At 41.8% G+C, this 18,015-nt stretch overlaps 1 protein-coding gene across 4 annotated transcripts in view; it reads right to left on the reverse strand.

The window, feature by feature from the left end:
* Positions 1-18,015, reverse strand: part of ntn1a (netrin 1a) — a 60,795-nt gene that overhangs the window by 24,935 nt on the left and 17,845 nt on the right. For all 4 annotated transcript variants that reach the window (XM_080030068.1, XM_080030070.1, XM_080030069.1 and 1 more), the window contains exon 3: positions 83-271. In XM_080030068.1, coding sequence (XP_079886194.1) covers positions 83-271 — 189 coding nt within the window. The remainder of the gene's footprint in view (positions 1-82; positions 272-18,015) is intronic.

Consider the following 18,015-nt stretch of genomic DNA (forward strand, 5'->3'; position numbering starts at 1 on the left):
AAAAGATGACTGGTCAGTAATAGAGAGAGACGAGTGTGGTGGCCAGATAAAGGAATACAAAAACAGAACAAGAGCACTGTACCTTTGCAGGCCTTCCTGTGTGAGATGGGTTTGGACAGGTCTCTGTAGTAGCCCTCCTTGCAGTAGTGGCAGTGGCGGCCCGCTGTGTTGTGACGACAGTTGAGGCAGACTCCTCCGCTCTTCCTCCCCGACAGTTTGTACAGCTCCATGTTGAAGCGACACCTTCGGGCGTGAAGGTTACAGTTACACGCTGTGGAGGAGATGCAGAAAGGTTAGATAAGCCAACATTTAAGAACATGCAGTTGCAGCCATCGACAGCGATCTAAGTTTAAATTACATCGTAGAATTTGGTATTGTAAATGATTCCCACGAAACAGAGTAAAAGAGACTCGGGAGCTTTGTTGAAGTTAATCAATGAGGTGAACTGATGTGCAAATTATTCAAAGCCTGTGGAAGCTTTTGTAAAACAATTAAGCGTTTTAAAATCCTCTGGGTGTCTTTAAAGAACATATGAGGCATCATATTCTTAATTTTCTTAAAGTAAATTGTCTTTCTCATTTTTAACTGAAGTGACATGAATAAGAAAAAATATTTTTGTGTCAGTACATATTCATACTACCCTGCAAATACATCATAATGTACGATGATGTCTTACCATTAAAAAATGATGACCTTGGCATTAGAAACCACCTAAAATAAGTCCATTATTCGCCACCGTACTTAGTCCTAACGTTTCCTTGCGATCAGTTCAACAACGAAGCAGAACTACCCTTTGCTGTGTTTTATTTGCTGTGTACCCTGTGCACACATTTATAACAAGAGTTAAACTTTTTACACTAATATTCAATACTAAAGGACCAATGTTTTACCACGGCCATGTTATATATTTCTCATTTCCAGGCTCTTTTTGACTGAAGACTGAAATCTGACATGATGCAGAGCCACCATACAGTATACTGTACAGTAAAAACTTTTGTGCTTCTCCGCTCTTCATTCCTTTTTTCTCTCTCTTTTCTACAAGGTCCTGGCCTGCTCTCCAGAGCCCAAACTGTAGTGAACAGAGAGCGAAGGCCTGGTATTACCATGCCTCTAGTCCCTGTGCGAGACTCCGCTCTCCGCTGCTTGTTTACTGATGAGTGCAGTTGCAGTGCTGAGTTTAATTAGCCGGCTGATGTTTATTCATGACTTTCTGGCAGCAGAGTGAAGCAGACATGAGACCAACTTCATTAAGGCCGGCCGTCCGAGACACTGGTCCTCCACCACCACCACGCAGACAGAGTCATGCATTATTAACCGCAACACTTCTGATACAGTTTGTGGCTCCGCCGTGGGTACAGAGCACACTGTACTATACTGTATGTGTGTGTGTGTATGTACGGAAATAGGGGGTTATCTGGGTCCAAATGGGCTACCCTGGTGGGCACATCTCTGCATGTTTCTCTACACCATCTCTTGTCTTTTCATCGTTGCACGTCATAATGGAGGAAGACGAAGGGAAATCTCAATTTCCGCAGCCTCAATCAACGTGCATCCTCACTGGGTTGTGTGTGTGTGTGTGTGTGTCAATTTCTGGGAATGTTTTTTTCCAGATTCATGTGTCTGTTTGGGACCCTTGAGAATGCGTCCCTTCACTCTAAGGACCTAATTACAAATGTTTTCTAAAATACACATGCAATACACACACACACACGCACGCACAAATGCACACACATGGGCACGCACAAATGCTCACACATGCACAAATACACACACATACACACACGCACACACACACACACACACACACGCACGCACGCACGCACGCACGCACGCACGCACGCACGCACGCACGCACGCACACACACACACACACACACACACACACACACACACACACAGCACTGTGCCTTATCAGTGGTGACTGGGCTTTCTGTCTTTCCTGCAGGTTCTGATGAAATTCTGAAGAGTGTTATTTAATTCCTATTTTAATTAGACCATTCATTTGATTTGTTAAAAACGTCTCCCAATTCTAGAGTGGTCCAATCAGCAGGGGTTTAATTAGTGATATGTCTCTGCTTGTTCTCCCTCCCTGCTTCAGACTATCTGTCTTAAGCCTCAGTATGTAAAGACTTTAATGCTAAAAAGCAAAAGGTGTTTAATACCACAAGAGGATGATATTCACAACAAGACACCTTCTGACAAAAAACGTCAGAACAGAAGGCGTTTCACCTTGAGCAGCTCCGGGTTAAAACGATCGTCTTCACTCCAGTGTCCCGTGGATTCAGCTGACTTGATTTTTCGACCTATCTTTTCCTTAAACTGACACAGATCTGATGCTTTTCATTGTTGTTCTTAAGCTAGATTTACACCTGTGCATGACTCATGTTGTGTGGGCCTTTCAGACAGCAGAGCAGATGCTTTTCTCCCTGGCTCCATTGGAAAACCCCTAAAGCCCCCACTGATAGCCACAACCCGATAGTATAGGTGTGTGTGTGTGTGTGTGTGTGTGTGTGTGTGTGCTTTTGTTTTTTCACCACATCAATCGAATCAGCCACGGATCAGTTGATAACAGGATGTATTCAATTCTTAAACAGCTGTGAATGGATCTGTTTTGAAAAAAAAAGTTGAGGCGGCTGTCTGTCCGGTTGGTAAACGCCAAAGGGCACGTTCAGGTAGCAGGATCAGTGTAGTAGAGTTCAGGTAGCAGGATCAGTGTAGTAGCGTAGATTTACTAGGAGTAAGACATGCCCCCCCCCCCAGACCTGCAGACACGTCTAAGAGCTGCAGACACATCTCTGTTACACTACAAATATTCGTTCCCACCCTCCCTCTAAATGAAGACAGGGGAATTCTAGCTGCGGTACACTTCCCCCCTGGTGAAAATAATGCTGCAGTCCTGGGAGGCACGTTGGATACTGGAGAATAGAGTATACAAGCTGGATGTGAAGGTGTGGGGGCAGCAGCAGGCCGCATTGTGTGTGAAGGTATCATGCTCCATTAGGGTATTATGTCGGATAATGGGGGACGAGTGAGAGCCACTTTATGTAAACTCACTGATACTGGGCGTGATGCGAGATTGTTCGCACAATACCCCTTACACTGTAAAAAAACTGAGTAAAAGAAATTGTTATCTTTGGCACAGTTTCAAATGTTCTTATGAGAACAGACTGTTTTAGACATGATATCATTGCAGAAAAATTAAGACGGATTTAATTAAAAAAACAATTGAAGATCTGAAGCTGACATGCGATTTGTCCGTTGTGAGGTTATCAGGTTTCCTTTGGCGTTCATAAAACAAGCGCCTGTCACTCACACGTCTCTCTGTTATCCATCCATGCAGAGTTAAACCTGATTCCATTCATAACTCCATATCAAGCACATAATCGACGTGTGTTTAAAGATAACATTACACCGTCAGTCAAGAGCCAAATACCCCAGTGACACAGGAACCTCTTCTTTCAACGAGGCTGCTTTGCTCCCGCTGATAAGTACTCTATTCAGGGATAATCAAAAGGCAAATAAACATCAAGAAGAGTGGTATTCGTTTTAATGTACCACGGTGATCATTCTGACACAACTTGTTCTCATGCGTGTTATGACACAAACCGTCGAATTTGATATAGTGGGTAGACTTGGCTGGTCGATTGCATTTCACTGCTCAAACAAGACGGATACATTCCAATATAGCTGTGTATTTGTTTTTAAGTATGAATATCAGTTTGTTTCTGTTTCTATGTTCATTTTTTGTTGTTGTTGAAAAAACCCTTTTGTCAAGCCAAGTGAACAAAAGTAAATGATACATTCCTCAATAAATCCACTCCTCCTCCTGGCACAAAATCCTTGAGTGACAACTAGGGTTGCAAAATTCCGGGAATTTTCAAAGTTGGAAACTTTCCATGGGAATTAACGGGAATTTATGGGAATTAACGGGAATTTTGGGAATTAACGGGAATAAACGGGAATTTACTAAATTTAAAGCAGCCCAAATGCACTAAATTCTCCTAACTATGTTATTTCAGTCCAGGCAAACGTTCTAGACAGTAAAAAGCAGTTTTTTCAACTAAGTTTTAATATATTTATGAACATTTAATTTCAAATCAGATTTTTTTTTAAAGTTTATTGAGATACCCAACTTGATATCATATATTGATTTTTACTAGACCAGGTTTACAGAGGCTTAAGCTTTGATTTTAAATATAGTTGGGGACAATACATTTTAGCATAATCTTGACTAAAACAACCAGATTTTATGCAAGTACACTTGGCAAATTGCACATAGCACACATCCTACTGCATGGGTACTGAGGCCACGTCCCCTACATGCTCTGTGCATTCCTCCATCACATGGTGGGGAGGGAGGGAGGGGGGGGGGGCATTTGACTTTATTTATTGAATGGGTGGGGTCAGACAGATGAGTAATAATTTACTCAACATTCATCTTTTTGTTGTTCAGTGAAATTATTGATTGTTCATAAAATAATCAACTTGATAAAGTTCTTCTTACAAATAAATCTGTTCAAATGTAATGTTTTTTGATTGTATTATTTTGCATGGATGTCTGCCTATGACCAAACATAGTGTTTGAATGTTTAGATTTATGGTTGGTTATGAAAAAAAATAGTTTAAATTACCGCCATTTTGTTAATTCCTATAATTTCCAGTTTTGAATATTCCCAAAATTCCCGAGCGAAAGTTCCCGTGGAAAGTTTCTGGAAACTTTCCGGTAATTTACCGGAAACTTTCCACCCCTTTGCAACCCTAGTGACAACACATATTCTCTCTGTTATAGCCTACCATAAAAAGCTTTCTACAGAGATAGAGACTTCATTAAAATGAGTGCTTTTTGTTTAGGTTGTAGCAGGAGCTGCATAATACATCCTCTCTTGGAGGAGAAGAGAAACATCACTTCTAAAATTCAAGCAAACCAAATATGAGGTACATGGCCTTTTTGTTTTTTTCTTTTCATCCCATTCTACAAAAAGCTGCACTATAGTTGTCCCAAGATTAGATGTGGAGGCATTTTTCCTAAAAGACACCACCATGCATTCAGAATGACCAACTCGGTTATATAATATAATATAACAGTACCAAATAATGGACACACATCCACCCACACACACACACACACACACACACACACACACACACACACACACACACACACACACACACACACACACACACACACACACACACACACACACACACACACACACACACACACACACAACATTCCTCGCACCAGCTATTTACAACCAGCTGGATTCATGGTTTCTGCCCTCAGTTGAGAAACAAAAGCTGTCATATAGTTGATTTCAGTCGAGCATCAGCTCACACACCTTCATGGCAAACAAAAGCTACTGCTGCCATTCACAGCAGAACACACACCCACGCACACATGCAGACTCAACGAGTGCACCTGAGGCAAGGCAGGCCTTCCCTGATTGAACACGTTAATGTGAGAACAATAAATTGTATCACATGAGGAATACTATACAATAAAACTAAATATACTTGGCAACAATTTGAGAAACAATTGTACAACATTTAGTATACAAAACATACATCAAATGTTTTTTTGGTCATGTAAGACGTTAAATAATAATTTGAGTAACCAATTAAAACAAGCTGAAATTACATTTGGATAATGAATGCTTCCACAGACTATATTTTCCTTATAGGACACCCTAAAACATCGGCCTGTTTTCAATCAGGTTAACTGCTTCAGGCTGGATTATTGAGTCAGTGGCAGACTGTAACCGCCCCCAGGTGAGCAGTAAAACGATGTGTGTGTGTGTGTGTGTGTGTGTGTGTGTGTGTGTGTGCAGAGCCGGCCCAAGCCTTCAGGGGGCCCTAAGCGAAATATGATTAGGGGGCCCCTCTCCAATGTTAGCGCTGCTAAAATTATAGATCTGTGTTAAATATCATTCACACACCCAGTGTTTTCCGCTAGTGCCTCCACTGTGCGGCTGTGCAAAAATATTAGACAGCCGAGATTCAGACCCTCCTAGGGGGGTCCGGGGGTATGCCCCCCCGGGAGATTTTTTTAACCTTTTTAAAGTGAAATGCATGAATCTGGTGCACTTTGAGAGGAAAATTAAGAGGCTAAATCTGAGAAATTTTGTGTGAACAAATAATTTGGAGACACTGGGTCAGATGAATTAGAAGCTATTGAAGAAGGACACATGGATTTTCCATAAAAATATTAATATAAAATAAAATATTATGGAGGGTCCTCTGGGTTGGGCTTGGAGCTCTTTTTCTTTTACGGGACATATTTCTCTGTAATATAATGAATGCATTTAAATGCAGTGTGAGGAACGAAGCAGAAGAACTCTGTTGTCCAGCTACTGTATCTTTTTTTCCACAGACAAGGCTGAAATAGGCTATAGACTATACACAGTGCATGGGCAACTGAGGGCAGCCCCATTTCCAATTGTTTTTAAATAAACTCAATACACACTGTGCATGGATGTGAACGTGACATAATCACATAATTTCGGATTTCCTCCCAGATGAACTGATTACATTTTTAGGCTATTAATTATCTAGACCAAAACATTTTATTCCTTTTTTTGTATGATAACTCACATTTGCATAATATGATGTTAATATCAAACGCACAAACTAAGGCAGTCGGGGGCCCTAAGCGGCCGCTTAGTTCGCTTATGCCTCGGGCCGGCTCTGTGTGTGTGTGTGTGTGTGTGTGTGTGTGTGTGTGTGTGTGAACTGATACCTTTAAAACAAGACCAATTGAATTAGTGGGATAAAGCTAAGCTTACCCGAAGCTTTTCAACACCTCCTGTAACGTGGACCACAAGCTGTCAGGAAATGACCAAGAGCTGCCTTTTTTTAGTCTTGGAACCGTTTCAACCTCCGACAGAAATATTTAACAGAACAAATTTAACAGGAAACTGATTTGTTTATCGGGCGTTTCTGTTTTCCCGCACATCGTAGGAAACACGGGGGCCTCAACGCTGCGTCTGGTTGTGTTTTGGAAAGTTGTCTAAATAGTTTCTTTGAGTGGTTCCCAGCCCCTATCAAACTGACCTCAGTCATGGAGCGGCACAGAGGCAGCCTTCCCCTCTGCTAATTAGAGGGAAAACCCCCAAGCCTCGGAGCTTGAGGTATGAGGTTAAGCTCATCGTACTTGCGATAAGCCCTGGTAATTGAGAAATGTCGGTCACAGCCTCGATGTGTCCCCAAAAAAAGAGAAACTCGAGCGACTGATCTCTGGCCACTTTCACGCTACATCCACAATCTGGGCCCGTGCTTGTCATTGTAGGCTATAGCTGCAGGCTGCTGCTCGCTAATACGCAGGATATAAAAGGCACACAAAAGAGCTGCATGAACTCAGACAAAACTGTATTCCCTGTCATTGATATTTTCATCAAATAGACATTTTGTGATGTCTGGGGAGGTCTCCTTATGTAGGAGATGTCAGCCTCCCCGCTGCCTTCAAATCCAGCGCTCAACCCAAACAGGACAGGAGACCCAAAACCCAACACCACCACCTGCCATGAGGAGAGCAGCAGGAGCTCTGCTGTCCTGCAGCTCACTTTTAATCCAATGGGGCTCCCCCAAAAGTAATCACATTAACTTCTAAACAACACTCCTGTTTGGTGTCCTCTGCCTTTGCCGTGTGTTTTGAATTTTGAAAGGGTCAAGAGAAAGAGAAGGAAAGTGTACAGTAGTAGTCGATGTTTACTATGACTTATTTCTTGCAAATGTTTTCATGAGCCGTGGCTTAAAATGTCTGGAACAACTTGATACTCCCCCATATACTGTACGGTACATTAAATTTAATCATGGTATTCCCTCTTCCTATCCCCCTCATACCCACACACACACACACACACACACACACACACACACACACACACACACACAGCCTGCTGCCTGCTCTCTCTCCATCTCGCTCTCTCTCTCTCTCTCTCTCTCTCTCACTCTCTCTCTCTCTCTAATCTCTGGGGGTCGATGGGGAAACATAACACACATGCCTGGGAAGTTTGGAAGGTTTGCCGCCCGACATGGCCAAGCAGGATCAGATGTGTGTCGAACACAAAACCCCACATGGATCCATTTCACAGATGGTCCAGTGTGTGTGTGTGTGTGTGTGTGTGTGTGTGTGTGTGTGTGTGTGTGCAACTGGTGTGTAAGATGTGAGTTACACATGCAAGAGACATTGATCCAGAAACAGGAAACTATAGCTGTCAAACAAGTTACTGCTGTGGTTGATCAATCCATGACATTGTTCCTTAATTCCTTTTTGGTTATTTCTTTAACGGCAACTGTAGTTTGTTTGTAGAACACCTTTCACCAACAAAGCAATTCTACTTAATAAAATACATACAAAAATAAGATAGATAGATAGATAGATAGATAGATAGATAGATAGATAGATAGATAGATAGATAGATAGATAGATAGATAGATAGATAGATAGATAGATAGATAGATAGATAGATAGATAGATAGATAGATAGATAGATAGATAGATAGACAGATAGAGAAAGGTTTGTAAAGCAACATGTGAAGCTTCAGTTGTTGACAGACTTCCATTTCTCCCTTGGTGTCAAGTCATTAATCTGCACAGGTGGAATCTGTTACTTAAGCCAAAGAATCAATGCCACAGCGCATAATAAAAATAGTCCATCACATGTAAAAGTAATATATCAATTTACTTTAAGCACTGTATCAAAAGTAAAAAGTTCTGCTACTGAAAAAAATCCCCAATGAGTGATGTTCTATTATATATTATATTTTAATATAATTATAGAAATTGCCTAAATGACTAAGCGCTATTTTAATGTTGTAGTAGGTAGAAGTTTAATTACTGTTGAATAATTTTACACATTGTGTTTGGATACAGTAAATCTATTACAACTACAATCTAAATAGCAGTGGAGTAGTATACATTTGCATAAAACTGAAAAACTAACACAAAAGTACCTTAAATTTGTACTAGCTGTACATTGCCCTCCACCAGAAAACGTGCAACAGAATGCAACAGAAGCCATTATTGATTAATGTTTGCTATAATAAAATAGATTTGCTTTGCGTGCATTTTTTAAAACTGCACAAGAATGATTGGCAGTGTAAGAGCTCACATATTTATATAACTATGTTGACTGTAAACAGAAAGCAGGCGGAACAATGTTACTGTTAACTGGAGGGCCAACATTTCAACAATTGGCACACGTGTGACAAAGAACAACAGCGGTATTATCCTTTAATGTCTGGGATTTATACTTAAGAAGAACAGACTTCACAAACAATCATTTTGTGGCCGGATTACTTCCATGTTGATATTTTCTCGCTGAGGAATGATTTAAAAATGTTATCTCGGCAACAAGTGACACTGATGTCGGGCCACGCGAAAGAGAAAGAAACGTGATTCACCATCGATGGAATTTCACTAAGAAGAAATTATCGCTGATAATGACTGTTTCTCCCAAAACAACTGAAGAATTTGACTTTTAAAGCCTCCATAATAAGTGTTGAACCAAAACACTGTTTCGGCCTGTAACCAAGATGCATCGTAAAGTATGCTCTCTGACACACATCAACTCGTAAATCTGTTTCAAATTGTTTATTTAGCCTCTTATAAATTCAAACAATACTGCTTTTTAATCCTGTGTTTGTTGATCCATACACTGGCATGAGTTAGACAGGAATTTCCAGATAAAATGAATGGCACATTGAACGCATCTGAGGGACTGGGGTGATATGTAGGCACTCTTGTCAGTGTTTTGTGTTTGTCGTTCTCTGTAGATACAGTTTATGTCTTCATAAATATGTCATCCGGCTTTATCAGCACGATTAATCCCTTTTATACAAGCAAACCCTTTGTATTTCAATGTTTGTTGCCACAATCTGTTGAATTGCCGTTAGAAATAATAATGAAAGGCCATTACCCATTATTAGACTGTAAATTGTCTTCATACAGACACAGGAAGTCTGCGTTCTTTTTTTCCCCCTTAAGTATACAATCAGCTTTTCTTTTTCAAATGCTGCCAAGAGGCGTGTTCCCACCACACACTTCTTATATTTAGTCTTTTTAATTAATAATCTGAAGAAAAATAGGACTCTCCATCACACAAATACAACTTGAAACATATGGGACAACAATTGTAACCACAATCTTTTGTACAATAAGTTTACTTTACAAATAGAAAACCAAACTACTCTGTGACAATACAAAACCACTCATTGTATTACAGCATGATGAACACATATAAATGTGTTATAAAGTCCACCATCAAAGCCCAGCAAGGAGGATAATTATCCAAAAACCTTTAACCGAGTAAGATTTTTCAGATTTTCTTGGAGGAACAAGGGAGAGAGTTTCGGGGGGGGGGGGGGGGGGAATCATACAACAAACATTGAAAGGACTATAGAGATATACTTCTAATGTCTTGGAGGATTTATGAAGTGTAGTGGGGAGTTTAAAGACATGTGTGGACATAGTCAGCAATGCATTGAGGGGCTCCCTGGGAACGGTGTGTTGGAGCGAGGCTGCTGCTGCTGCTGCTGGATGAGTGGGAGAAGAGAGGGAGAGGAAAAAGGGGAGGGCGAGCTCCGAGATTATATCAGGCTAATTTAATTCCTTTATTGGAGCCAATTAGCCGCAGCATTTGGCCCCCTGTGAGCCCTCTAGCCCTCTTCACTCAGTCTCTAATGACCCCGACTAAACTCTGGATCTCGGATGCTGCTCCCGAAAGAAGGCCATGTTTTCTTCACAGCCGCTGTGTTTTTAATAAGCAGTTCGCCTCACAGACACTGTAGCAATGTTGAGAGAAGAAGTATTTCTATATATTTATATAGAAATAAAGATGAATTAAGAAAAACAACGGGCGAAAAAAAGCTGTGGAAAGAAAAGGATGAGGTGGACAGAGGAAGGGAAGGATATCAGGATGATGCTCGTTAAATTGACTGGAGTAGACTTTTTGGCTAATTAAGACAGTCACACAGAATATTCATCAGTCATGCAGCGTTATCAAAGGCAGATTGACTATGAAGACTGATTTTCTACCGGAGAGATTCTAATGCACGTCAAACAGCCTTTACACACTTGTCTGACTTATTTTTTTTTTACCATTTCAGTCAAGCTGCTTATTTCTTTCTCCTTTTTAAATTTCTTCTTCATAATTTAACACTCACAAATTATGCAATTCCCAGCACAGGCAGAGAGTCAACACACTCTGCACGTTCTGTCAGCGGGTGATAAAATGTAGTCTGATTATCTGTCCGGTGCAATTAAAGAGGTGTGAGAACCGCCTAGCCTCAGGAGGCATCAGGGATCCCTCATGAAGCTATTAGTAGTGGAGCGAAGGTTAACGTTAAGCAAAAGGATTTACCAGCAGAGCAGAGCACATCACCATATCCACACAACCTCAGCCACAAGGCAGTACACAGACAGTACACAGTGTGTAGAGTCAAAAACAATCATACAGAATCATTTAGTTAATTAATTTAATTTCAATCATTTATTGCTATTAGGGGAGAGTGGCCTAAATTGTGCCGGTGGGGAAGTTGTGCCACCCCTTGTTTCTAGAAAACCATAGAAGAAATTGGAAATGTGACCACATATTTAAGAAGAGCCATCCATTTAACTCATCCTGTAAAGAAGGGAGAAACATGGAATAAGATATAAGCACATTTAAGCTAAAAAATTATAGACACGTTTGAAAACATTTGACACATGTTTTAGTGCTTTAGTATGCTACACGTTGTGTCTATATAGTTAGCACAATGTCAGCCCTATACTGCCGCATCATGCTTATTATCCAGAATTCTGGGGATGGGGTGATTTGTGCCAGAGGGCCTAGGTGAGTTATAAGTAAGTAAGTAAGTAAAATGAATTTATAAAAGCACATGTCTAACAGTTTGCACTGTCCAAAGTGCTTTACATTGTGCATTCAGTAGGTAAAAAATTAAGGTAAAATAACAATAACCAAAATAAAAGACATAAAGCCCAGACATCCACATATAAACAAAGATAGTAGTGCAGAGATAAGATAGTTAATGGGGAGGAAAAACCAGGGTGTACAGATGGGTTTTGAGCCTTGATTTAAAGGCAGAAATGGAGGGGGAATCGCATATGCCAGGTGGCAGTTGGTTCTACAAGGGCGGAGCAGCTAGTGCAAAGTACATTTCTGAGAGTTGTGCCATTGGCATGGCTGTATATGCTGGTCACCAAAATAAAGTGATTGTCTGCAGTAGCTCAGAAGAGACTGACATCTCCATTTCACTTAACGACACCACTGATGAGAGTTCAGATGGCCAGAAAGATGGTGATGGTGACTTTGTCAGTGTGAGCTTAGCAGGTAAAACCACCTAGATCTGCTAGGCCTTGTTTAAGAAAATTGTCCTTCAATCTTTGTAAAATATTTACTTTATTTACTTTAAATAAACCTTAAAGGGGCACTGTGTAACATTTTAAGTAATTTATTATCAAAAATCAATATCCTCATTCATAAATATGTCCTCATTGGTGTAAAATCACCTCTGCCAATAATCTGAATTATCCTCCTGAGCGGAGAATTACTATATTAATATTACATTTTGTACATTGAGCAGGCAAGTCTTATGGAGGCATCCATGTTTTTTGGAATGTCATCAGGTGCATTGTTTAGAATTTAGAATTGTTCTTGTCCTTGAAGGCCACTGTAGCTTCTGTTATTATTCTAAAGGGTTGGGGTTACCCAGGGAGCGTTGCATTCTAGAACTTTCTAGAACTTTCTAGATGATGTCATATTACACAGTGCACCTTTAAATAAGTAATTGTCTAATGGATTTGTCTTGCATTACAGTTTATGAGATATATATCAATGGCACAATTTACCCCATGGTATTCTCTCTTGTGGAACAACTTACACCACACAGGGGGCAAGTTGTGCCACAAGACAACTTTTCTACCGAAAGCTATATTTCTTCAACAGTTTATTCCAGATCCAAAGTTTTTATTGCCAGGGATGCACAACACCCTGAAATATATGTACATATTTGAGTTGGAGACTTTACTGTCAAGGCCTCACTTTAAAGTCACTTTGAGTAAAAAGTGGCACAACTTGGGCCACTCTCCCCTACGATGTCCACTTTTGAGCATTTTTTCCGTTTCTATTTTGTCATTGTCACTCTTATCTTGTGCCAATAATTGTAATTTTTCTTTGATCTCTGCTTTTACTTGTATTTTTAGTGTTATGGCAGTTACATTTAGCAAAGGAACTTCCCCTGACTGAAAAGACACTAGCATTTACTTTTATCCAAATCCCACTTCTCACAGTTACGGCGATGCAATGTTTAGAAAGTCTTCAAGTGCTGAAGCAGGACACTCGGGCCATGTTTCTGTCTGTTTTAGCTCCTTGGATACACATAGAGACGGTATTTTTTAACACAGTGAAAATATTTGGAAATGTTGGTCTCATATTTTGGTTTGATTGGGAGAATTAAGCTTCTTAAAAAAAAAAAAAAACAATCGTTCTGATATGTCTGAATTTCATGGTTTAATTTTTAACCTTTAAACGTACTGATATTCCTTCCTTCCTTCCTTCCTTCCTTCCTTCCTTCCTTCCTTCCTTCCTTCCTTCCTTCCTTCCTTCCTTCCTACTGATTTTCGCTCTTAAAATTTCAGAAATACATTTGTTGGATATGGCATGAAGCTGGCTGAAGTGGTTCATTTGTGCCCAGTAGAAGAGAATAAACCAAAATGCCCAATAAGGTCACTTCCGTACTGTCATACTAGCTAGCCTACAAATGTTTAGAAACAAATTAAAACTACATATGTGATTGGAAAGCCTTTGACACATCAACGCTGTCCTAAATGAACATTACAAGCGTGTGCACATGGCCTGTAATGTTCTGTAACAGCCTCCAGCAGCAGGCCAGCATGCTCCATACCGAGCAAAATGGCCCATATATTCTCTCTGTCTTCATGTGGGGGCTAATAAGGCCTTTCCTTTTTGAAGAGTCTAACTAGCCACACAGAGGCACAACAACAAAGAAAGGCCTAATGGCCTCCAATTTCCCGCATTAGTGCCCATTTAATGGCTGACCTGCCCTCTCGTTAGGAAGCGCAGCATGGGAGCACTTCTCAGCCTTAGTGTGTGCGCACACACACACACACACACACACACACACACACACACACACACACACACACACTCACTCGCACAGTCCTTTAGCCCACCACAGACACGCTGCCTCAGGCCCCTGCAACACTTCCACCCCACGCTGAGACCACATAATAGGCCAGTTTGTAAAAGGGCTGGCCTATGATCAGTGGTGCAGCCATTTGCTGAGTAATCAAGGGTCTTTTGTCTGAGTGGTGTGTATAGAGTGATGTGTTTATGTGTGTGTGTGTGTGTGTGTGTGTGTGTGTGTGTGTGTGTGTGTGTGTGTGTGTGTGTGTGTGTGTGTGTGTGTGAGAAAGTGTGTGCACCTGCGTGAGAGAGAGGGAAGTGATTCTCTCTGCCCCATCTGTCTTTATTTGTGCGCCCTTTGCTCTTAGAGTGTGTGTGTGTGTATGTGTGTGTGTGTGTGTGTGTGTGTGTGTGTGTGTGTGTGAGTGTTTGCGTGAGTAATTCCAAGATAAAGTGGCACTGCCTGGAAAAAGGTCTCCTCCAAGTGATGTCTATGGGAAAACACAAGCTGAGATACAGTGCGGCAATAAAGGGAGCCCCGGCTAGAGCCACAGAGGGGCTGACGAGAGTGCGTTGTGCGTATGTCAGCTGTGCCATAAAAATGCCATGGCTGGAGGATGACATTGGCAGGTCCTATTCAGGGTTATAGTTGTGAAAAGCCCTTTAGGGTGAAAAAAAGATTCCTTAGGCCTGTCAGGTCCCCCATAGCTCCCCGCTGAACAATAGCCACTAAGAGCAGCTGTCTTAATAGCGTGAGGGACTGACAGCTTTAGATGCTCCCAGCAGCATCCACAGCAAACTTTTGGTAGGTGCCGAACAAGGCCCCGCTGTGTGACAACATAATACGATGTAACAGTACACTGCAGTATGCGGTGTGCCAGATAGTTTAGAGACATTGAATGCATCGCGTACATTTCTATTACACATGAGTCTTTTGCGCTGACAGTCTTGGCAGAGCCGTATCACCCTGATGTTTGGGGATCCTCATGTGTGAACGGATGCAGTGGCACCACTTAGCGGGAATGATGATGAGGAACTAACTGGATTTACAGTTTCCTCAGGAAGAAGACCCAAAAAATCTCTGCTTTCACTCGGGTCAGTTTTTTTGTGGCAGAGGCTACGAGTTGGAACGGTGTGTGTAAACGTATTGTTTGTTGACTAATGGAGCAATGTTTCCCTTTCAAAGTAAAGGCGGATTACTGAAAACAAGTTGGCTGATGTTTTCCTTGCTGCCATCAGTGTCTGATCTGATAATCACAGTGTGAACTATTGAAGACTCCTCCTCCTCCTCCTCTTCGAGTATTAGCTCTAAATCAATTTGCGAAATGTTTATAACCGCAGCGCAGCTTCCCGCCATCAACCCATAGCTGCCAAAGCCAAGTATAATAAGGTGTCTCTGCACACAGTCTTTGCTCTCTATTGTTTTACATCCAGCCATTACCTAAGCCTGTCTCCTCTGCCTAGACCTTAACACACATCAACAAACACACACTCAGGGCTCAGGCTTTTTGCGGAGAAGGAAACACGCTAGACATATCTCCAGCAATCTCCCCTAAACAAGGGGCTCTCCCTGCTCATGTCAAACATCACCTCCAGTCTATTTACTGGTTGTGAGTTTGGTTTCTATGGGGCTATGCAGATCCATAGTGTTTTGGGTTCACATAACTCCTGGCAGGTCTTCTCGCTCGCGTTGCTGGCCCTGAGGCTGACAGGGATGGGCCGGCTGCTGTCAGTGCTAGACAATGAGACACAGAGAGCGCACACACACACACACACACACACACACACACACACACACACACACACACACACACACACACACACACAGGGCTACATAAACTCAAGCTCCTCCATAACTGTGATTCATACTAATCCCACAGCCTCCGCGATTAAGGCGATCACTCTGCTCCGACAATGTTAAACTAAAGATGTTAAACCCCGTCGTATTAGAACAGAATGTAAGTCTGTCCAGCGCTGGTTGGCGGCTGCGAGCTGAGAAAATAAACAGAGTTAGAATGACTGGATGATTAGAAGATGAGATGAGTTCATTTGTCCCATTCAGGCTGGTAAAAAAAAGGCGGAGAGCGTTTTACCTCCTTTACCATTCTGAGAAGGCAGCGAGAGAGACACTGGATACCTTCGTCAACCATCGTAATGGCCCATCTTTTTTTTTGTTCTTTCTTGCTTGTTTTTTTTTTTTTTATCTCAGGCACATTTGAGTGTGAGGACAAGCCCTGTGGGATGGGAGTTAAGGCGCTCCCCACCTTGCATAGGAAAGTTTTCCCCCATAATGAACTGACTCAGCCTTAAGGATAAGCAGATGAGTCTTGGATTAGGGATCAAATAGGAATGCTCTCTTGGATTTCTGTTCTACTGGATAAACATGTATGCCTTCCACGCCCTTATAAAACACACTTTGCATAAGCCGAATCTTCTCGGAAAAAGCGGCTAAAATTGTTGACAGGTAGTTTTCTGGAAACGGGGGATGCTCCTGATTAGAGAGAGAGAGAGAGAGAGAGAGAGAGAGAGAGAGAGAGAAAAGGCACCACGTCCATAGAGACCCGATGGCTTCACCTCACTAGGCCTTAACTGCTTAATTTAAGCTCTGCTCAATTTTATTAGAAGGCTCATTAGCAACCACAGCACCGTGGCCATGCTAAGCAGGTGGGAAACCTTTGACCTTCACACACACCCCCAACATTCCTTCGTCAAGTCCCCATTACTAATTTAGTACTCCTGCAAAATGGGCCGTGACCCTCCTCCTCCTCCTCTTCCCGCTTTTCCTCTTTCCTCTGGGGGCCTTCCCTAGTGCAGATGCCATTAGTGAGTGGTATAGTCTGACCTCTGCAACAAATTGTTCTCTATAACATGTATGCCATGAAAATCATTTCAGTTGGGTCACTCAAACAAGAGAGGAGAGTTGAATTATCCGAAACAAATTCATCCAGAAAGGTATGAAAGTTAATGTAGTGACAAAAGGGGAATGGAGGAGTGGCGAGATGGAAGGGAAAAACTATAAATCTCAACCAGGCAGACTATCTTTTTTCTTTTTTTTCCTCTCAATACACTGCTCTCCATCCCTGTGTGTCTTTCCCTCGTGGGCCAAACTCACAATGAATTGGAGTTCCACCACTTAGCTGCCTGGCCCTTTTGTAGCTCTCTTTTTTACGACCTGCCAATTACTATTAACACTGTCAGGGGGCAGGTTTGGCTCGAGACCAGGTTGCAATGAAAATCATCTTAACAGCCCCCGCCTGAGTGCTGTGAGCACAGGGGTTCATTGTGGAAATGACTCCTGTTTTAGTGTCAGTGTGCAAAGGGAGTGGTTTTTACTGTACATGTGTTTCTCTGTGCATCCTCTTTGAGGGATTTCTCCTGAAATCACAAAACTGAATTGCTGTATGGCATTAGTTCAGTTGTGATGCCAAAGGGCTCTGAATGTAAGCAAGCCAGCTGAGATGGAATCAAGTTAGAGATCGCATAAAAACCTCAGGAATGTAACACTGTCACAGGCGAATTGCATTGTGCAGGATAAATAGATAGATAGTACACACAGAATGTATGCTGTGCATGATTATCCACCTATGAGCAAGGATGTAAACAGAGGCTGTGTTGTCAAAATGTGCAATCTGAAACGGACGATTTTAACTGTCTCAGCCGAAAATAAATCAGAACCTTGGGTCACTCATCACCTTGTCGTTCTTCTTCACTGCATCTGGCCTTAAATGTAGACATCATGCAGTCAGCAGCATGCAGGGGAATGATGAGGGAAGTGTGTGTATGTGTGTGTGTGTGTGTGTGTGTGTGTGTGTGTGTGTGTGTGTGTGTGTGTGTGTGTGTGTGTGTGTGTGTGTGTGTGTGTGTGTGTGTG

The sequence above is a fragment of the Ammodytes marinus genome (genome assembly GCF_949987685.1).
Source record: "Ammodytes marinus genome assembly, chromosome: 6".
In the NCBI taxonomy this organism is placed as follows: Eukaryota; Metazoa; Chordata; class Actinopteri; order Uranoscopiformes; family Ammodytidae; genus Ammodytes; species Ammodytes marinus.